The 22,862-nt window shown below is 34.8% G+C and overlaps 1 protein-coding gene across 10 annotated transcripts; it reads right to left on the bottom strand.

Annotated features, from left to right (window-relative positions):
• Positions 1–1,717: 1,717 nt before the first annotated feature.
• Positions 1,718–22,632, bottom strand: LOC113858366 (protein FAM91A1-like). 10 transcript variants are annotated; one of them, XR_003503347.1, is made up of 12 exons: positions 22,354–22,632; positions 22,068–22,228; positions 20,745–20,862; positions 20,462–20,558; positions 18,650–18,756; positions 18,145–18,267; positions 17,836–17,989; positions 12,770–12,830; positions 12,297–12,673; positions 4,951–6,568; positions 2,865–3,234; positions 1,718–2,156 (listed from the first exon to the last, which is right to left on the bottom strand). XR_003503347.1 is itself a non-coding variant. In XM_027490988.1 (11 exons), exons 2-11 carry the CDS (start codon positions 22,193–22,195, stop codon positions 3,006–3,008), a joined length of 3,012 nt encoding a protein of 1,003 aa, XP_027346789.1. In that variant the 5' UTR covers positions 22,196–22,228; positions 22,354–22,632; the 3' UTR covers positions 2,313–3,005. The 10 variants fall into 10 exon arrangements, 6 of the variants coding, with proteins under 6 accessions (XP_027346849.1, XP_027346789.1, XP_027346798.1 ...); XR_003503346.1 differs by lacking the exon at positions 1,718–2,156 and adding an exon at positions 2,265–2,503 and having other exon boundaries at positions 22,354–22,614; XR_003503348.1 differs by lacking the exon at positions 1,718–2,156 and adding an exon at positions 3,572–3,892 and having other exon boundaries at positions 2,637–3,298; positions 22,354–22,614.
• Between the last annotated feature and the right edge of the window lie 230 nt (positions 22,633–22,862).

Genomic DNA, 22,862 nt, shown 5'->3' with positions numbered 1-22,862 from the left:
ATATGTTACCCTAAAAGTGATAAACTTATGATAGGATGAGAAATGAAAAAGAGAGAAACTATAATGAGAAAAATGAAAAAGTGAAATGATGATGAGAAAGGAAAGATCATAAAGATAAGTGTGGATAGTTCAAAGATATACTAGAAATGTGGAAGATAGAGACGATTTTAAAAATCATGGAAAAATGAGGGTAGTGGATGTTTTTCTTTAATTTTCACATAACTAATGAGAGTAAAAGCACCACAGACCTCACAGTCATTTCCTGACCTAAACTCCTGACCATATTTTTGCTAAAAAGGATTGAGTCAGTATACGTTGTATCTATGTGCTGCGATTATCCAGCAACTATCTATACTAAGGGAGATTTCAAGGGATCCCAAGGGCATTGAATGATTGAAATAAGGAATTTAGGAATATTAAAAAGGATGATGGAAGGAAATCATAATATTTAGGATCATTGTATGTATATGAAATTACTCTAGAATGTATTTGTTATTCATGTATGTCTGAGTTGATATTACTATCAATCATGTTTAGTAATGTGAAAATAGGCTCATCCTTACTAAAATGTTTTAGGAAAGCAGGATGATCACTCCACCGATAATGTTTAGTCTAGAAGTAATGATGTATAATAGGTTAAATTTCGTACTTAGAGAGTGGCAGCAGCATTGTCACTATAATTTCATAGTAGATATTAGTAATGAACCTAGTAATGTATATACCATGGAAATGAATGTAGAATATAGTATTCCTTTTTATGGAAGAATTTACCATTCTCTCAGTTTGTACATATACCGAGGAACGGTCTGACCACCAGGCACGACAAATTATGTATATACTTTCTACGATCACGATCATCTGGAAAGGCACACTCGATCCACTTTTGATGGAAAGACATTACAAATGTAACGAGTGAAGCCAATGATCTCTATATCAAAATGTATAAACAACACTCAAAGCATTAGCACAGCCCCCCATATACAACTGAATTGAAAATAGTAATAAGGAAGCATTCAACAAATGGAAATATCCTCCTTTAATATGCCATCTTTTATCTACTCCAATACTCTAATAGTATTCTAGAAGATCTAATCTCGACAAACTTCAATTATGAGTCTCCCAAGTTCTGAGTTCATAGAAAATGTAATCCATGAATGCAAATAATGACGATGGAAGTGGGCGATCCATGCAATCCCATAATTCATGATTAGAATGAAAACATAAAGAATGGGTAAAGAATTATAATGATTGGTATTGCATTAGAAGAAAATCACAGGAAAGAAAGATAAATGAAAATGTAAAATAAAGAAAGGACTAATCGAATAAAAGACCAAAAACTAGGTCAAATCATAGATTGGCTGGCTATAAAAGTTTCAGAAGAGCTAAGAAAAAAAAAGAGAAATTGAAAGAGTATTTTCAACAGATGGTTTATCACTTTAATCACTTTTTTTTGGGGGGTCAAATTTATCACTTTAATGCAAAGTTGCTCTGTTTCTACCCCCTCAGCAACCATTAATAGCCGGCCCAATCCATTCTGTTAACAAAAAAGATTGCGAAGATTGCAATCAATAATAATTCAAATAATAAAACTTTACCAAACCAAATAATAATAATAATAATAATTTATTTCAAAAATTTGTAACATCTTCATTTGGCTTTGGTTTTATAAAAAAAAAATTAAAAATTGAATTACCGTTCTGAATGCACGACATTCTAAAACTTTAAAAGCACCCATCATTAGTCATATTCACTCGAATATTTTACATATTGTCTAACACCTGCATGATTTAGCAGTGTTTTACATTATATTTGTATTATTTTCTGCATCCTTTTATAAATTTAAATATCTTCTAATCCCTGTAGTTTTATATAATTTTAATTTTAGTTCGTCAAATTTTTCATAGTTTTAGTCCATAATTTTCTTAAAAAGTCAACACTTTAAATCCTTAAATCTTCAGTGATGACGTGACAATAATAATTATTTTAAACATAGTAGGACTAACTGGATTCCTAACATTTTTTAAAAACCAGCATCATGTTCGATCTATGTCAGGTGTCACAACTGAAGAATCACTTAATACTTGGCAGGCCCTTCTGTGAATTTTAATCTTGAATAAGGTCGAAGGTCTCACCAACGACCGGCAAAAAGTTCGTATCTGCAAAAGCATCCGCACCAGACGTGATTCAACACTGCTTAAATTAACTTAACATTCGAATTGAAAACACACAAAAACATTGGAAATAATGGAGGGCGCCGCGTAACTAAAGTAACACTATATTCACATTTTAGAATATGTAAATTGAACGCAATAATTTTTAAGACTGGCCATATTTCCTCTAATATGAATAAGTTGGCTCAATGTCCGTTTTGCTGCAAATAGATGACAGGAGCATAATGTCATGTCGTACATCAATGAAATTAACAAATATTACACTTTTCCTCTTTTCACAGCCCTAACAGACGTGAATTTCTGGATCTAGCGAAACCCAAAACAAATGAAACCTGCATTTATTAACAGGATTGCACCAGTCCAATTTAACGAAGGAAATTGACACAAGCATAAAAAAATTGAATTAAAATGTAGAAAGCAGAGATAGAAAGGTATTCCCAAAAATATGACAGACAAGGGAGGAATAAAAAACGCAGAGAAAATTAAAAGAGATTCTATCTGCAAGTTCCACAAATCTGTTTGGGCATCATTTTATCCACATCCTTGTTTCAAATTAAAAATTAGAGTCAGTAAGCCTAAAAGCTGCTGAGAGTAAAAAGAATACTTTAGAGGTTCAGCATTGGGAGTAGCTTTTAACAACTGAAACAACGTCACAACTTGTAAAATACAGACCAGCAAAAGGATGAAAGTTACCTTCAACCAGAATCCAACTTTGTGCAACCAACAATCTCGAGGATGGTAACAAACCAAACAGTAGCAATAGCATTGGCACGTGACTCGCTAGCATTTCAATTCATGCACATGAAAGTGGTGTAATCAGTATTAACTGCAGAACTATTTGATGGTTAACGATGCTGAGGCAGCTGCTGCTTCTGCTATTAAGGAAATAGGTTGACGTGCCTGCAGGCAGGCACCTATATCAAATGGGTGCAACTCAGAACCATCAAAAAGAAGATTTACTCCAGGATGGATTACTTCTTTACTATCAATTTCATCTGGTTCAGGTTTAATTGCGTTGGCTTGAGTGACTTCAGCTTCGTAAACAGGAGTTAAGACATAAGATCTGTATGACCATCCAAAAGCGATGTTTCTGAGAATTAGTGTGATTAAACCACCAAATTTGTTGCCTATAACGAATAGATGGAAGGAATTATACCAGGTTTCTTAATATTTCAATGTCTTAGTAAAAATTATTGCCATTTTAATTTTAAACTACTATGATCATCTCCACTCACACAACAACATTAATTAAAAAACAATGAAAAAAAATAAAGAAAAAAAAGCAATGGATGTCAATGTTGGTCTGTATTTAGTTAGTGGAATAAGAGGGAACAGTCTTAGTCTCAGAAACCAGAGACAACGGAAACATCTAAAATTGCCTTAAATCAAAGGGAAATTACCAAAAATAACAGAAATATTTGGAGCATGTTGAAAGGAGGGGGCAGGTCTGTGTTGATAATACATGCAATGCATGTCAAAATTGCAGGACCCATGATCTGAAACACCCTTGAAGTGACCAGGATAAGTAGCAAAAGTGCTCGGGATCTCTCATGCAGGGTTGCAAGTTTTTAGAAGTGTGAAGCTGGTGATGCATGGTAGTGCATGTATAAGATGACAGCAGCACAACTTCAAGTTTGGTGTCAAGACTCAAGAGTAAGCAGTTATGATCCCAGGGATTGCCAGACTAGATCTGAAAGGTTTGAGGTCACTGGAAAACTTATCTGCAGTGAAAAATCTCCAAAAATATTCACAAAAGGGTGGAGTCACTAGCAGTATTGACAAACAAAGGGGAAGGGATTGCCATGGAGCAGTGGGCACAGAAAATTTAGGGTTTCAGGAGAGATGGGTTGACAAACACTCCAATACTAACTTCAGAATTACAAGAACAAATTACAATAAAATCAGGGATAAAATTGTTTTCAGACAGTCACCATATGGTCACTATGTTATTGTTAGTATTAATTACAATGACTTAATCCTAATTATACAGATATATAATCCTATATTAGTTCCTTAGATTGCTTCTAATAAATTCCACAAAGTATACATGATATGCTACCATAAACATCTAAGGTATTCTACAATGGTAGTTAAAATCTCAATTTAAATTATAAAATTCTACGATTTTATGATTTTGGAAGCCTTACCAATTTAAATCTTAGTTGCATAAAATCATTGTAAAATCCTGATTTAAATCATAAAACCCCTCGATTTGAAGGATTTTATGATTTCACTTTGATTCTGAAAATTCCTTGAAAAGTGTCATTTGTTGAACCCTAATGTAGTTGACACCTCTTTCATATCTCTTTTTTATTGAACCCAATTTACCTCCAGCAGCTTTGAACCCTAAAGTCGTGGTCAATTCTACAGTCCTCCCAATGTGAGCCTGGTCTGCGGCTAAACCCTAAGTTTGAGTCTAGTGCTCCTGTTCTTTCATCTTTTCTGTTCTACTATATTTTTAACTCATGCCAATGGATGACATTCTTACAGAATATGGATTATGATTTGTGAGTGCTACTTAAATTAAGTGCCTTTACTGATTTAAAGGTTTTTTTTTCCTAATTTATGCTATTTTATATGCATAATATGAATTTATAAAGATATATAAGAATTTTGTAAAATCTTGTGATTCAATTTACGATTTTCACTACCCTTTACTATTTAAAGTAAAATTCCAATTTTAACTATCTTGGTTCAAACAATCTTAAAATATCCATTGATTTATATGAAGTGAAAATTATGCAATCTTCAATAATTGAACATTTAGAATTTAACAAACCTAAGAATGCTGCCATCAAAGCTTAAAACTTCAGTTCCGCAGCGGTGTCGATGAGCAAGTTTTAACCTTTGATACTCACTTGATGCCCCTGAAATGGGAGAAGAAGGATCTATAAGTGGATTCCACTTCCCACTAGCATAATTCATAAGTTTTCGTGGGGATTCTTTAGCTGACTCCTTTTGGTAAAGAACCTTTGCAGCAGGACCTAATGCTTGGTACTCAGTACAAATGTCACGCAAATTTTTCCTTAAGCTTTGCATTGCATGATGGTGTTCTTCAAATGACTGAGATTGAAGTAATTCAGATGAAATCACCCTTTCACATATATTATTACACAACTTTGGACTGAACAGGGGCATCCCAAATTCAACACTCAATGGAACCCATTCATATTTCTCTTCTTTAGGTGAGAACTGATCTGATTCCCTTCCATTATATAATTTCAGTAGGCGAATATACCCAACTGTCCACAGTTCCATCTTGTTTGCCAAATCAGTCAAGAGAGAATTCAGCTTTGAACTTTCCTCTTCACATATTCCTAATTCTTTTCCAACAGAGATAATTGATCCATCAGAGTTCTTTAAGGGCAAAGGGATATCCATTGTAATCACCTTTCCAGATTCGTCAAGGTCAAACCTACTGAGAGGCTGCACCAGCACGGCTGAATGTTTAAGAAGTGAATTTAAACAATGCAAGAGTATACTTCCCTTCACTAAATTTCCTTCAAGCTTCCCTCCCAACCCTCCTACTGCAGCACCATCCCAAGACCATATGAGAGCTTTCTCACAACCAGCCAATGGAGCAGGAAGCAAGCGCAGACACTGTCCTTTCATCAGAACAACTGATAGAGGCCCACTAGCTACAGTTGAATATAATACCAATTTCATCCAAGGAGTCATAAAAGTATATGAGGGGGGACCAAAATGTACCAGACCTGTGGGTCCAGGAAGAACTGATGAATGAGGAAGAGGCACTATAGACACAATTATATCATAATCGCGAACAAACAAACGATCAAGAGTTGCTGGTGCAAGAGAAGCCAAGCTTTCACAGCGGAGAATGTCAACACGATATTTCTTTATTCTCTTCAACATGTCTGTTCCAACATCTGAACCTTCAACCATTAGTTGCTCATCAGTCTGGAGATTCCCGTCTTCATTAAATTTCTGTATGTTACTACCATCACCTTCCAAAGGAATAGAACAGGTTCCACCCACAATATCATTATGAACAGCCTCAGAGGAAGCAGAAGCAGCTACAGACTTCTCTAAATCTGAATTTAATAAATCATAATTATTCATTCCAGCTTCTGCAATACCAGGGTCTCCTGATTTGTCAGTCAAAGAGATTTCAGCTATTAGAGAACTGGACTCATCATTGCTTGCAATAGTCATGTGTATCTTATCAGAACCTTCATCCACTTTTGCATTGGAAGCAACTCCACCAGACTGTAAACATTCTAATACACAACGCAGGCTAAATGCATGATTTGCAAATTCCTGCAGTTCTCCCTCAAATTTGGCACCTTCCAGAGTGCTAAGATCCTTGCAAAGATCAGAAATGCTGGCATGACCCAATTTCCCCGCTTCATAGAGTGTAACAGCATGAGATTTCAAGCCTGACAAAGTTCATCAGGAAAAATAATTTCGGTTAGACTATGGACAGATATAGACATACGAAGACAAACAATAGAAGATTAACACAGTTATAATGAAAAGATCAAAAGGAAAATTTTGCTGCTTTGAAATAGAATTAAAACACGTGGATTTATTAATCAATAATCAATGTAATTGTGTTATGAATAGTTATAATAGACATATTAGGATTAGGGTTTATGTTAGTATTACAATAACGGGCTTGGCCCAGTAGGGTTACATATGTATCTTTATAAATATAAGGGTCTTTACACATTGTAGAGCATCCAATTCCAGTACACTAATCTATCTCTCTCTCTCTTAATTCTACAAATTGCAAACCCACAAATTTAGATGTCATCTCCCAGCTCAATAAGATTTTCTATTTGCTATGAAATTGGAGGCTAAGAGCCTGTTTGAATACTGTTTTTCAAAATACTTTATTATTTTCAAAAGATAAATAGCAAAAGAACTTATTTGATTATGCTTGTGTTCTCATTCAAAGTTTTGAAAACAAGTTCTAAAATACTGTCTTATAAAACAGAGAACAGGAACAGCTATGAGATGTTTTGAAAATGTTTTCTTTTTCTTCAGTGGTGATTTTGTAGTAAGACTTCCAATTCCTTACATCTTTCTTCTTAGTTCTTTGGTGTGAGACAACAATCCATCTAATTCCTTGCAGGGCATGGAAACCAATTCCACCATTTTCACTGTTTCCAAAATGTTTTCTCTTTTTGGTGGCAACTAGTAATAAGACTTCCAATTCCTGCCATATTCCTTCTTAGTTCTTTGGTGTGAGACACCAATCCATCTAATTCATAGCTGGACACAAAAACCAATTCCACCATTTTTGTTGTTTTCAAAATGTTTTCTTTTTTTGCCAGCAATTTTGAAATAAGACTTTCAATTCCTGTCATCTTTCTAAGTTCTTTGGTGTGAGACAACAATCCATCTAATTTGTGGCTGGACAAGGAAACCAATTCTACCATTTTCATTCACAAGGGAGGAGGAAACCTTGTGTCAAAGACCCCAACCTATGAATTGCAAGCTACCATCTTATATTGCAAGAATCACATGCCACTTCAACAAATTCTAAAGATTTTACCACTTGCCCCATGAATGAAAAATGAAATTGGGTACTTCCAGCTTAAAACTCTGTACACTTCCAAAAGCTTCCATGTCCTTCTTGGCTGTGGTTCAGATGCTTGTACTTGATCTTTCCACTAGCAATAGCAGTTGAATGGGTTAGTGGCAGCTTTGGTTGAGGGACATGGTCATAGACAGTGATTGGGGAGGTAGGTAGCTAATGGGGGAAGAATCTTGGGGTCTCAAGGTGGCCTGCTAAGGTGTGGCTGACAGAGGTCATTTGGTATGGAAAGGAGACAAAGTAGGTGACATAAATTTATTTTCAAGAATGTTTTACCCAAGCAGATACTTTCTTTTTTCTTTTCTCTTTTTTTCACAAAAAAAATTATAAAAATTGCTTTATAAAATACATTATGAAAAAAATAAAACACAATCAAATAGGCCTAAGAATAATAATAAACAGTTATCACATGTATACATAACAGTGTAATTTTGATTTTACTTTAAAGGTGGCTACCCTTTTTTTTTACAGAACAAGCTGTTTACCTTTTGTAACAGAGCAAGCTGTTTATTGCCCTCAGTGACCTCTAATGTTTGCCTCTGTTAGAATCCCATTGCAATGTATGGGACTTGAGTTGGAAGTATGTGATTCTAGTGTGGAGTTTATAAGGCCCTGAACTTTCCAACTATACTGCTAGTTTTTGTGGTATGATTCTCCCAAGGTTCTTATCTGCCTCCTTTTTTGGAAAGTCTTTAGATGGTTATGCTGGAAAGATTTCATCAAAGGGAGATCAGAACCTTGCGGTAATGTGCATATATAGGAGCTGCTGAAATTATGACATGATTATCGGTGATTTCAGTAGATTGTGTCCTGTTTTCATTTGATACTATTACTGTATATTTTGTATTTTAGGAATGTTCAGTGGATCATAGTAAATCAGGATTATGTCTTTTAGACAGTCTTTCTCCTTGTTCTTCTCAAGCTTCTAGTAGGTATCAGAGCCCACATTCAGTGGGCCTGATGAAAGTTGACAAACCTTAGCTTTTCTGCCATCCAGTCCTATTCTGGCAACCTAAGAGCTCCGGCACTTGTCCCATAATCGTGAACATGGTCAGATCAGCTGCTCCCCCAAGAGCCATTGCATCCTGGTTCCTGTTCTTCATGCACTGCCACCCACCTTTTTTTTCTCAAGACCTCACCAGCACAAGTCTCACATCCCACCTTCCTAGTCTCCGCCTACTTCACTATCTGTCCCTTTCTCCTCAATGGTAACTGCTTGCTTTGTTTTAAAACAGCTTGATTGCTAGGTACCTCATTTGCAGCAACCACGGTAACTAAATTCAGGATTTGAATAATAAAATCCCTCAATTTTATGATTTGGAAGGCTTGAACAATTCAAGTTGCTGGAAAAATACTCCTTAGAGAAATTGTTGTAAAATCAGGATTTAAATTGTATAATCCCCATAATCTTACAATTTTACTTTGACTCAAAATCCCAGTTTATAGTGTGACTCAGATTTGACCTGGTTGGTCTCCAAAAAACAATTTCGTTCAAACCCTATATCACTTATTGAGTCACGCTCCTTCCTCTCTGTTCTTGGTCAAACCTAGACACCATTTTTTACCTCCAACAGCCTCAGTGTGTGCAACCTGGTCTGCACCTGGGCCAGCTGTCTGCAACTTGGTCTAAGACATGATCATTTCTGCTTTCTTCTCATCTTCTGCTCTTGCTCAAGTGTAGTACTGTTGTTCTCACCTTGCTTGCATCTTCTCTGCTTTGTTCTGAGTTTGAGTGTTGTTGTTTTGGTCAGCGAGTTCGAGTGTAAACGGCTTCAAAAGAAGGTGCTAGTGCTGCTGGTACTGGGTCTGGGCCCAGCCCAATTAGGGTTGAAAGCTCCAATTCTTATTCACTATTTTTCTTTGGTGTTTAAATTTTATGCCTTGTAATTTGTTAAAAGATTGATAATTTGTATTTTGAGTTGCTAAGTTTTTCAACACTTTATAGATTATGATTTATGAGCAGACCTAGTGGGATAAGACTTGGTTATTGTTGTATAAATTATGATTTATGAGTGCTACTTTATTTTAGAGTTTTTAGTGATTTAATGTTTTTTTTTTTTTTTCAATTTGTCAATTTATATAGATATATATGAATTTATGTGTGTGTATATATATGAATTTTGTAAAATCTTACAATTCCATTTACGATTTTTCATTCCCCTTTATGATTCAAGGTAAATTACCAATTTTAACTACTTAGGCAGCAACTTGGCATTTTCAGTGCTATATTCCTTTTATATGTGGAAAAACCTAATCCTCGAATCTAGGGTTGAGCAAGTGGAATAAGTTATTGGTGTTCTACAGACTTCTTATCGTGAACAAGTGAGCAACAAGCAGCATTTAACAAACAAATGTGGGAAATGCAGGTAACACAATAAATGTTACTTAGAGAAATTCAGAAATTTAGCAGAATTAGAGATCAAAATCAGAATAGTTGAGCCTCGCAGAATGATCAATTGGGGTCTTGATAGTTTTGAGGAATTCTGTTCTCCAACCAAGAATGTGAAACTTTCAAAATTTGATGGCATTGATTCCACGAGATGGACTTGCAAGGTCAAGATGTATTTCAAGGTGCCTGAGACCACAAAAGCGATGAAGGTGAAGTTGGCCAAGTTATGCATGGAAGGAGCCATTATACACGGGGTCAACTTGTGGAGAGATGAGGAAGAACCTACGTGGGACAATCTCAAGCAGGCTTTGATTGTCAAGTTTGGGATAGTATGTCTTCACAATCCATTTGAATAGTTGTCTTTGTTGAAAACAGGAGGGTTTGGTAGAAGTGTACATTGAGGCCTTTGAGATTTTGGCATCCCAATGTCCCCAAATTACCCATAAGTGAAATCCAGTGACATGAAGGCAAGCTATGAGGATTGCAAGAGGAGTTGACGCAAAGTTGGGGGGTGGAGGCAAGCACGGGCAGTCATGAAATTGGGCTGTTTAAGGAGGCGGCTATGCAAATTCTATTGGTGTCAAGAATGGGTCAAGAAGGGAGTTTTCCAATATCACACAGCAAGGTTCGTCATACATGGGAGCGACACACAGCAAGGTGAAATGCCAGGTTCCTATCAGTTTTTTCCAATAATACTTTGATATATAGCAGTAATTGGCCTACCACATTCACCATCTAACTTGTGTGCTGAAGGAATTGAAGGAGAATCACTTTGTATCAAGCTATGGCTCTCACTTTGAGTGAGTTCATATGGCTACAACATCAAAAGTTAAAACATTTCCGTGAGTTGTTTATATTGAGACTGTCATTTCATTAGAGTGAAAAATTCTATCCATAGAAATTACAACATCTTTTGTGGGATCTAATGATCAACTAGTAGACATCCTCACCAAGTCTTTTCAAGGACTGAGGATAGACTAAATATGCAACAAGCTTGATGCATATGATTTATATAGACCAGCTTGAGGGGGAGTGTTGAGATTGTCGTCATTATGGATGATTTCGTAGATTGTGTTCTGTTTTTATTTGATATTATTATTTATATTTTGTATTTTAGGAATGTTTGCTGTATCATAGTAAATCAGGAGTATACCTTTTAGATTTTAGGATCATTCTTTCCTTTTATTCTTGATCCTTGTATCTATTTATACATGTAACTCTCAAAACTTTGAATTAAGTCAACAACAATAAGAAATATTCAATCTCTCCCTCTGTTCTCTAGCTTCAAATGGAGCATTTGTTTCGAGAAGGGTTTAGGGATGCCTCTCTGCTCTATAAATCTAATGATACAGCTGTTTCAAATTTTAAGGGTTATTCTGGTGTTCAGCTAATGCTTGTTTCAATGGAGACTATTCACCTATTGATGTTACAATGCAGTTTAAATTTTAGAGATGTATTGGACAGCTTTTCTGTATTTTATACTTTTTTCTTGAATCAATTCCTTCATTCTGAGCATTATGTTTGCAGGATTTCATATTCTCCATTAAGTTGTACATTCCCTCTTTTCCTTAGGCTAAATTTTCTTTAAACCCAAAAACAAAAGGTTAAATCAAAAGAGAAGCTTTTCCATTCTAGTCCCATGCAAAAAGTGATAACAGAATCTGTTTCAGACACTACCAGCCTAAAGTATTCTAGAATTTCAAAACAATTCATCAGATCATTGTCGAATAGTTTTCTAAAAAAGCAAGGCTCAAAAAGAAAAAGTTTAGGTAGCATAATAAACTTCAGCACATTTTACATAACAAATTAAACATAGCAACTGAGAAATGTTGGAAGCAAAAAAAAAAAAAAAAAAAAACCATTGAACTATAGCATCATACATTAGACTGAACCGAAAAATGAGAATGTAGGAAAACACCACCCAAAGATAAATTAAACATTGTACAATACCTATAGATGTGTGTTAGTAATTGCAAACATATACATCAAAGATAATTAATAATGTTAGATTACTCAACCAAACAATCAATATGAGATCCAAAGAAACCTTAACATCAGTTTCCTATAACCTTTTATGTCAGAATATCAGACATTACAGCATTAAAAAACATAATTCAAAAAAACTGTGGTAGATAAATTTAAGCTTCAGGAAGTAGGGGAAGTGAAAGGTATAGACCTGGTGAAACAGAACCCATCATAAGATATGATGTTATATTAGCATCAACTACGAAAGCAACACGAGTATAGGCAGAACGAAGGCCATAGTTCCCTGAACTTGAAGCATCGCCTTGATTAGAATCATTATCAACAGGCATACTGTCAAAACCACGACTAGCAATGGAACCATCTTCGTCGCTCACTGCACTTCTTGGAGACCCAGGTATGTTTGTATCTTGAAGAATAGATGCTGGATCAATTACTTTTGTTGCCCATCCCAATCGACATGCGAAAGATGCAGCAGCCTGCAGTTGTGACAACTCAGCCTGTAGAGTTGCTGCCAATTCAGCAACAGATGCATTTTCATTTGAAACAACAAAAACTGCATACAATAACCTGGAAGAAAAAGATACAATGTTACTTAGAGCCTCACTTTATGAAAACAACATTTGAAAAGAAAAGGATGGAAACAGACTGAACTAAATGCATTACTCTTCAATAGGGTCTTCATAAGACTGCTCTCTGTTGGAAACAAAACCTTCGAGCCTAGAAACTGAACCGCCATAAATATAAAAATTAGGTAAATTAGACAGACAAAGTTTTTTAAATGAATGTGGTACATGTTATACTGTTGGGGAAAAACATCCCTAAAATCATGAGATATAAAGCACCATATAATTATAGGGAGTTTAGTCAATTGGCTACATTAGTAGATTGGTCCCTTATTTCTTGGTTTTGTTTCAGTTTGGTCCCCTAACTTTTTTTTCTCATTTTGATCCCATAACTTACAAAATGATTCAAATAAGTCATTTTTCGTCAAAAACATTAACTCCATTAAAAAATCATTGTTCATCTTCCTACTTATGAACTCCAACGAAGACAATTCCGGCAAATTTTCCAATAGACTCCTTTTTTTATTTTTTTTTCTCTCTCTTTTACTTCCTCATTTTACCTCTCATCCACGCCTCTATGACCCATTTTCCTCCCTCTTTGAACTCTGTCAGAAAAAAAATCTTTTCTCCTCATCTTACCTCATTTACATCTTCACAACCCATTCCCACCCCTTTCAAACTTCAAAAATCTTCTCTTTTTATCAGGTGAATTTTTTATTTGGGTGCTAGTGTCTTAGAAGAAGCCAAAAAACGAGACAATGACAGTCATCAAGGGTAACTAAGATACTAGCCTAGAAGAAAAAAAGAAGATTTTTCAGGTTCAAAAGGGAAGAGGTATGGATAAGGGATAAGAGGATGAAGAACAAGAAAGAGAAAAGAGAAATTTTTTGTTAAAATTTAAAAAATGAGTGAAATGGGTCTCGAAGGCATGAACAAAAGGTAAAAGGAGGAAAAAAAGAGAAAAAGAGAGAGAAAGAGAACCAAAAATTTTGCCAAAATATATTATGTTTTCGCAGAACTTCATAAGGAGAAAGAAAATGAATAGTGATTTTTGACAGAGTTGAAGTATTTTATTAGATATGATTTATTTAAATCACTTTTACATTAAGGGACCAAAACAAGAAAATAAATTAGAGAACCAAATGGAAACAAAACCAAAATTTAAGGCACCAATCTACTATTTAGCCACAGTCAATTACTTATTTTTAGTCCATATTTTGAGTTTAGAAGGATTTCCAAATAATTATGGGGATCACCCAATTTTTTGTTTCTATTTTTGGCTTTATTTTTGCCTATATATCATACCTTTCTTAGTATATGCAACAAAAGCTTATATATTATGAATATACCCTTTGTATCACAATTATTTATTTCATTAAATTGATACATTTCAAATTTCTTTCTTTCTAAAAGAATATAATGTTATAATAAAATTTCTCTTTCTAAAAGAATATAATGTTATAATAATAAATACAATATTGTATAATATCAAGTTATTTGATCATGAGTTCTTACTTAATGATATTTTTAAAATATCCCGGATCAAGTATTAACACTAAAACAATGTAATACATTTAGACTAGTGAGCAAGTAGACTGATAATTTAGTGTAACAAATCATAGATGTGATATATCAAGTCATTACTCAAATATGCATTAGAAGTAACAATATATTAAACTAACCAACTATGAAAATGTCATATGAATTGTTGCATTAGTATCATAAACAATTTGTAATTGTGGTAGTGTTATATGTGATCTTTGACTTAAAGTCATTACAATTCATCCATAAAGAACTTTAGGTTTTAAACCCGTCAAATATCATCCACAACAAGGTTATCATAAAGTTAAAAATTAAACATAGAATAAATCATGCAAAGAAATGTGAGTGATCTATGTGAAATTTCTCTCTCTTGTGTAACAGGAGTTAATGTTATCAATGATAGATGGTGGGTTATGATGGAAAGCTTAAAAACTGCCATAAAATAGTGATGAATGCCATGGCAGCTTATGGTGGAAGCATGGCGGCCATAATATATTAGTAGCATAAGTCCAAAACCATAAGGTCAACACAAACTAAAAAGCCATCAAGCCTCAAGTAAGAATAAGCAAGAGAAATAGAGACTAACAGAGTTTCTTTTCTTTTCTCTCATTATTTTCTTCCTTACATTCTTTTATGGTATCAAGAGCTTAGTTTCAATCCATCTATTTTCTCATAGCTTCCACAACTAATGATGACATTGATGGCACTTGCCCATCGCCTCTCCCGCCACAAACACCAAAAGCTCTGTTGCCTACTCCGATGACGTTTTCCCATATTGTCACTGCTAAGCTTACTAATTCAAATTACCTTCTTTGGTGATTGCAGGTTCAGCTAGTCATCAAAGGCCATGGCCTACTCAGTTATATTATTGCTCCACAAATTCTTCAGAAATTTGCTTCATACCAAGATTGGGATCGCAATACTTTCACCTAAATATCAGTTTGGGGAGCAACAAGATCAATTGCTCCTATCATGGCTTCAGTTAACAATCTCTGAAGCGGGTCTTCCACAGCTTATACATTGCTCCACATTATGGCATGTTTGGGACAAGCTTCATTAGCATTTTCTTCCATTGCTCGTGCAAAGAAGAAACAAATTTGTGGTGAGCTTCATACAATTTCACTTAATGATCGCCCAATTACTGTTTATCTCCTTCATATTCAGACTATACTCGATTCTTTGCTATCCATTGGTGATTCTGTTTCACTGACTGAACACATTGATATTATTCTTGATGGGTTGCCGAATGAATATGACACAGTGGTTACGATTCTTGGTTCGAAAATAGAACCTCTCACTTTTGATTATGTTTTTTCGCTGCTTCTTGTACAAGAATTGCATCTTGAAAAGTCTAGAAAGAACACACTTGGTACTGTGCATGTAGCTAAAGGTACCCCATTTTCCTCCCAAGATTCTACCGCTCACGCTAATCTTACACATGCTTCCTCGAGCTCATTTTTCTAGGTCTGGTTATGGAAATGTGTCTAATACTGCTCACAATCGCAGTAGTGGTCATTATTTTAGTAGTGGTGACGAAGGAAGTGGTTGTAGACGTTATGCTAATGTTCAGTGTCAAATTTGTCACAAGTATGGTCATGAGGCTTCTTTCTACTATCACCACCATGATGATAGTATTGTTTCGTCTCGGCCCAAATATAATCATTCACCCCGCCTTTCCCAGCATCCCTCACACTCAACCAACCCACTCGCTCCCCTATTTCCCAATTTTTCGTTTCCTCCATCATCTCAAGTCTACCTTTATTACCCATTTCTTCCTTCCTTTATGCCATCTTATTACTACCTCTCATCTTCTCCTCAGTTTCAACATCCTTCACCCAGTCCCTTGGCCCATGTTGCAAGTGCTTCCTCTGCCTAGCTGGTACCCCGATTCTAGTGCATCTCACCATGTAAACAATGCCTCTTAGAACATTCACCAAGTCACTCACTTCGAAGGCCTTGATCAAATCACCATTGGTAATGGTAAAGGTCTAGACATTAAATCTCCAGGTGCCACTTTTCTTCCCCTTTTAATAAATTTGTTTCTCTCTGTCTTAAGAATTTGTTGTTTGTTCCTTCCATTACCAAGAACTTGGTAAGTGTCAGTCAATTTTTCAAAGATAACTCTGTGTTTTTTAATTTCATCCTTCTTTCTGTATTGTCAAATCTCAGGCTTCTAAAGATGTGCTTCTTCAAAGCACAATGGGGCACAATGGTCTTTATCACTTTCCTAACCTGCTTCAACCTTCCAAAAAGTCTACTTCAACATCTACCTTTGTGCATAACACTGTTAATCCTGTTGTTTTTTATTCTATTTCACATTCCTCAGTTGTAAATGTTGCATCTAATAGTAGTGATTCATACTCTATTTGGCCTTCCAAACTATATCATCCTAGTGCTGAAGTGCTTAAAATTGTTCTAAAATTGTGTAATGTTTCTTCCATTAATAAATTTGAACTTGATTTTTGTTCATACTGTTGTCTTTGTAAATCCCATAAACTGCCATCCTTTCCCCTCTAATTATGTTTACCCTACAATGTAGATACACTGATCCTTGGGGTCCAACTCCCTATGTTTCAAAATGTGGACACAAGTATTATATTACATTTGTTGATGCCCACACTCGCTTTACTATTGAAATCCATGTCAAAAACACTTAGTGTGTTCAAACAGTTTCAAAGTTTGGTTCAGACAACATTTAATCTACCCATCAAAACTGTTGAGTCTAAACAGGATCGTACTGAATCACGATCTTTCTTCCTAAGATTATAGGATCTACAATTCGATTCAATCTTCATTTTCGGGTTGGATACAACAGTATCACATCGCGTCACAGTGGTCAGCTGCTATTTCGAGCTCGTTGCATTGCATTTCAGTATTACAGCTCTCACAGACGCTATAGCAGTGGAAAAGTGGAAGTATATGTCTTCAGAGGGGTAAGGGTGTCATGGGCCAGTACCATTAGGTATTGCACAGTGCAGAAGATGCCAAATATCCAAAAACACAAGTGTCACGCAACATGAAACAAACCAACAAGGATAGATCTAAGTAGGGTAGATCTTGATGAATCAGAATGACCAAGAAGCAGTTGAAAACAGTGCCAAACGTGCTGCCATGCACCGACGACGGCGTGGCGAGGAGAGAGAAACATGAAACAATAGCTGCGCGCATGAGGGCCCTATTTGCTACAATGCTTTGGGGATAAGTAGATTTGTGGGTGGTAGACCTGATCAGAGGGTGCTTGCAGGAAAAGGTTGCTAGAACAGTAACCAGCAGCAGCAAAGAGTGACCAAAGAGGGTGGAAATCCAAAAACTAGAGGAGCCCAGTTACAGCATTGCTATAATTACAATTTCCAACAATACTACGTAAGAACTAATATTCAATTACATTTGGAATCATTCAGTTGCGAAACCATAAAAAAATAACTGTTCAGTTTCAATTTTATGTTAGTTGGGTTAGTCAGAATACAGGCATTCCTTCAGATTAGAATTTATCAGAGACAAGGAATATTTTAATTATGAAATTTAAAATTTAAATGCTTCAGAAGTATAGCTCTGAAAATGATGTTTGGAAAGTAAAAACTAGTAAGAAAAAATATAGAACCAACTTCTACTCGTAAAACACACCTTTAAACCGATCCTCAGGAAATACAGGAACATCAAAATAGATCAATCCCCGTCTATAAAGACCCTTCACAACATCAGGATCAAACAGGATAAATGAATTTGCCTCCTCCTTACATACTCTATCTATTGTGGCCATTTCTTCTTCTGAAAGTTTCTGTAAAGGCAGAAAACAATGCAAGAAAAAACCAAATCAAATGAATACCTAAATTAGTAAATTACTTCTTTTTGAGAAATTAACATAGTGAAGAATATTATTGTCATTTGTAAATGAACCCTCCTCTATCAATAAGGGTGAAATGAAGACCTCACCTTAAATTCTTCCAAAGTAAAGTTCACCAGACAAACTCCCCACCAAGGTTCAATAGGAAAATCCACAGGTTGTGTGGGTAAAAGTTCTTTAGCAATTGACTTGTTCAGTTTCCACATGATTTTCTGGATACTCCAAAAGCAGAAACGATAGGTAAGAAAAGAATGCTATAAAATCATTGTCAGTTTCAAACAAAGGGCAGTAAGTTATTGACACTAAATTCAAATTTATGAGAAACAAAATGAAAGTCTGCTCAAAGACTTATGATTAAAAGTGTTAAGGGTCAAATGATGAAGATAGTCATTAAGGTATATTCAGTTTAGCATCTCTAGAACCAATTGCCTTTCCTTGCTTATATGAAAGTAAGTCTTACAAGGTAATATTGGCACTATGATAGCTGTTGGTAATGAAAAAAACACAGACATGCATACAATATCATAATGATACCTGAAATCAAAGAATCAAAAATATATTTCTGTATACCATATACGCAAATCAATCCAGTACCTTAGATCTGCACTTGTTCATTATATCAATAAATTCATTTCTCCCAATTCCTGTAAGTCTTAGAGCATCTGCTGCACTAAAGTTTGGGATGCTGTCATAAGGTTGCTCTGCAAATAATTAAAACACACATGAAATTTTTATGCCAGCTCATCCACAAGCAAACATTTATTATTCTACATATTAGTTAACCTACAGAACACAATCAAACAGTAAAGGAGATGACACTGCAAGCACTATATGAAGTTCCTTGGTCAAAAATATATATTCCTATAGATTACATAGTTTTTATGACGTAAATATGAGATTTAAAAATTAAATCAAAAAAATAGGCATAAGCACTAAGAATATCTACAAAATATCTTATAATATTATTTATGTATCAGAATATCTAATAGGGTATCTTAGATGATCTCTTGATTGGTTTTCATATTTTGTCATATTTCATGATTTCTTTCCTTATTTAATTAGGTATTCTACTATAATTGTAAACAATGGATGGTGCTTTGAACTTTATATCACATAACTTTACATCAAGCCAAATCAATATCAATTTCAAAATATTCAATATGACATCAAAGTGCTATCACACTCTTGCCTATAGCATAACTATTCCATGCCAAGTTGCGCAAAACCTTGACCATTTCCACGATTATTTTCTTTCTTCTGATTAGTCATCCTCTTTTCATGTTCTTCTGACACCCTTTCCCTATCTTTCTTCAGATAGAAATATTTATTTTCAAGAAAATACCCAGCAAGACCACAAATCTGGAATCCCAATGCCCTTACTATGGTCTTAAATCCACATCAGGTTCAAAAAATATTGCACATACACTTTTAATACCCGAGTTCACAAACATATGACTTCGCTTTCAATCTACTTGTTGGACATGAGCCCATGCCAATAATTAAAGAGAAGAATAAGTTTGGAGGGTTTATTGTAGGAGGAATAAACAGTAATAATAGATGGTTAATATGTTATCAGTAAGTTACAAGAGTTTTATTAGGAGTTTAAAATGTCAGCAGCAGTTACAATTTTACAAATGGTTTTATTTGGAGTCAATATGTGGTGGATGAGTTAGTTACAAGAGGTTCCTTTTGGAGTAAAATAAGGGGAAATTGTAAAGGAAAGGGCGAGGAAAGAAAATAATACAAACTGAGTCATTCTCAGTGATAAGGGGATTTTCCCTTGTAAGAAGGTTCTGCCACTTGAGTTTCTTTTCTATTCATCTAAATAAAGAATCTTTTCCTTTCTCAATTCTCTATCTTTCTTTTTGTTCAGATTCTTGTTATTTTTGTTTTATATAAACTGAGAACCTATCACTACTGCACCATGCATACTCACAAGTCACAACTAATCACATTTCATCTTGTTGTACTAGTCTACACCCTCAAGTTAGACTATGTAGCATCACCCAAAAACAGGGGGGAGAAAATCAGAAAAGAGCTTTACTATTTCAGAAACAAATTTCCTCACTTCAAGGGCTTAGCAAGAACTTATTGATACAAATACAACTCTATACTGAATATGTCTCACAATAAATCTGTATAATGAAAACAGTTTTGAATTTAAGTTGAACATTAATGACCAACTCTTGCAGTTCCCAACATTCAAGTTACAGATGAACTCAGTGAAAAATATTCTACAAACATAACTCATTTGGTATTCAACAATTGGTTTGGATGGCATGGCATGATTTTATATGGAAAAATCACTCAATTGCAAGCTATATACAGCAAAGATTAATAGATCCCATACTGGAGAGACCAAGAGATAACGAATTAGAGAATTGCAACAAGCAAGAAAAAAATTACCATTTCTCATTACTTCAAAGATCATATCACAATAGTATCTAAAAGGCGATACTCTCATCACACGGCAAACATACTCTGCCAGATGATAAGGAAATAGCTGCAATTGAGAAAAAGTACATGTTAAATATTGCAATTTTGATTTTGAAGCATTTGAACATCAATTTACTTCCAAATAAATTTCTAGCGACAAAGTTTTCTTATCAGTGTCTATGATCATGTAAATAATGTAATAAGTACTTGATGTATAGTTTCAGAAACAAATAGTATTCTGTCCAGCACATACAGCAAGATTCTTCCGCAAGTAACGCATCATCTCTTCATAATATTCACTTTCCTTACAAACTTTACGAGCAAAACAACTATTCCATTGGAGTCTCTTCTTTATGCAACTTTCAATTATCCTGCATAAAATTCCCATTGCCAATAAAAAGAAGAGACAATAATTAGAAAATCGGGTAACAATAAATCCTTTTATTTACTTTCAGTATGAATAATACTCTCTTGGTTTAATTGTTTTCCCAAGGAGAGATTTTAGTTTTATTGCTGAAGGTATTGCTTTTTAAAATAAAAAATCTCTGCTCCAGTGAAATTTTATTTATTTTATTCTACAGTTATTTAAGAAATATGTTTTCCAACAAATTTGAAACTCTACTAGCACTCTAGAACCCCATTCCAGTCTCTAAGACTGGGTTAAGATGATGATGTCAAAGGTCCTTCGCTAGATTGCCTATCCACCTCAAATAACTATGTTTTCACCTCAAAGATCAGAAGAACAAATATTTGGAGATCAAAGGGTCAAACATAGCATAGTAAGGGTGCATTTCAGTAAGCTATTAAATTAAGCACTTATTCATTAAGTTCTTATTATTCAAGGGTTTATGTTACTAATTTAAACATAAAACTAATAGAAAAAAGCTTATTTTAATGAACTATACCATTAATTAAGCTTGTCGAAATAAGCTAAAGAGTATTTATGGAAGTCATAAGCTATTCTTATAGGTTCTTTCAAAGCCCCCCAAAACCATGTTGCTTGTTATACACATGAAAAGTGTACTGAGTGGCCTCCTATGTCCCTTCGTTGCATCGATGCAACTCGTAAATTTATGTGTAGTCCCACCTCCTAACATACATGCACACACAGGACAAAAAGAATCCAATAAAAAGTAGAACAGTTTGGATCATGTCTCTATTTAAATATCTTGCAGAAATTAACAGTATAATACAAGTGCATAATTATTATTCATCACATAAAGTGTACAATTTAGCTTCCACGATCACTATGCATTCTTAGTTTTTTTTTTCCTTTTTCAGTATAATAACATACTTTATTAACAGAGAGAGAAAAGGAGGCAATATAAGACAAGGAAAAAAAAAACTCAATGCAAAAACTTCCCCCAAATTTTTGAATATCAATCAATAATTAATAACAGAAACAGCCCAATAGGCCATAAGTCCATAACTTCATTTTTTCGCAAAAACTTCTGGAGCACACGGTTCACTCCTGAAGACTTTACTCAAGTACTATAACTACTAAGGATCATCAATTACAAGATACCAGCAAACAAAATAGAAGATTTTGCTATAGAACACAGGAAGTCACTCTAACCTTCTGTGCCATTCTTCTTTGGTAGAAAGTGTTGTTTGAATCCGCTTGGGAAGGTTCTCCCACGAACACTCTTCCTTAATCGCTTTTTGCAACAACTGATCCTCAACTGTCACCGGAGCACGCTGCATTTCTCACTCACCAAACACCTGAACAGCCACTTCCTGCAATCGAAAATCACACACCACACAAGTCAACAAAACACACTCAATCGAAACTGCAAAATCGAAACCAATTGGCAAAATCAAAAAATGAAAAAGATCAAGCAGGATCCAGAACAACTAAGCACGTTTACTGAGAAAGCCAAAGAAAATCCTCAGCTGTGAATCCACTGATCAGATCCTCATTCGTTTGGGTCGAGTTCGTTCAGCTAGGGTTTCGGAATCGGAATTCACAGACAATGTTGTGTTCGTGCTTCTTCGGAAGGTTAAGCACTAGACAGAGAGAGAGAGATTTGGCGGAAAGTGAGAATTGTGAAAGATAGTGGTTTCCGTTATGGCGGTGGTGGCATCAATTCCGTTGGTTTATTTCTCCTACCCGTTTCGGACAATCTGTTCGGGTTTTGTGCAAAATAACGCGGTTTTGGTATCATTTTTAAAAGAATTAATTTGCATTTAAAAAAATAAAAAAACAGAATTATTTGACTCGGATAGAAAAAGTAAAATTATATTGGAAAATAAATTTATCAAAAAACTTATAATTGTTTAAAATAATTATATACTAATTTCTTTCTGTAGCGTATTTCTTTATCAATTTTTGTAAAAATATATAGTTCTTGTAATAAACTTTTTAAATTAA

The sequence above is a fragment of the Abrus precatorius genome, unplaced genomic scaffold (genome assembly GCF_003935025.1).
Source record: "Abrus precatorius isolate BTA unplaced genomic scaffold, Abrus_2018 Scaffold1, whole genome shotgun sequence".
Classification (NCBI taxonomy): Eukaryota; Viridiplantae; Streptophyta; class Magnoliopsida; order Fabales; family Fabaceae; genus Abrus; species Abrus precatorius.
This window is presented reverse-complemented; position numbering and strand designations above follow the sequence as displayed.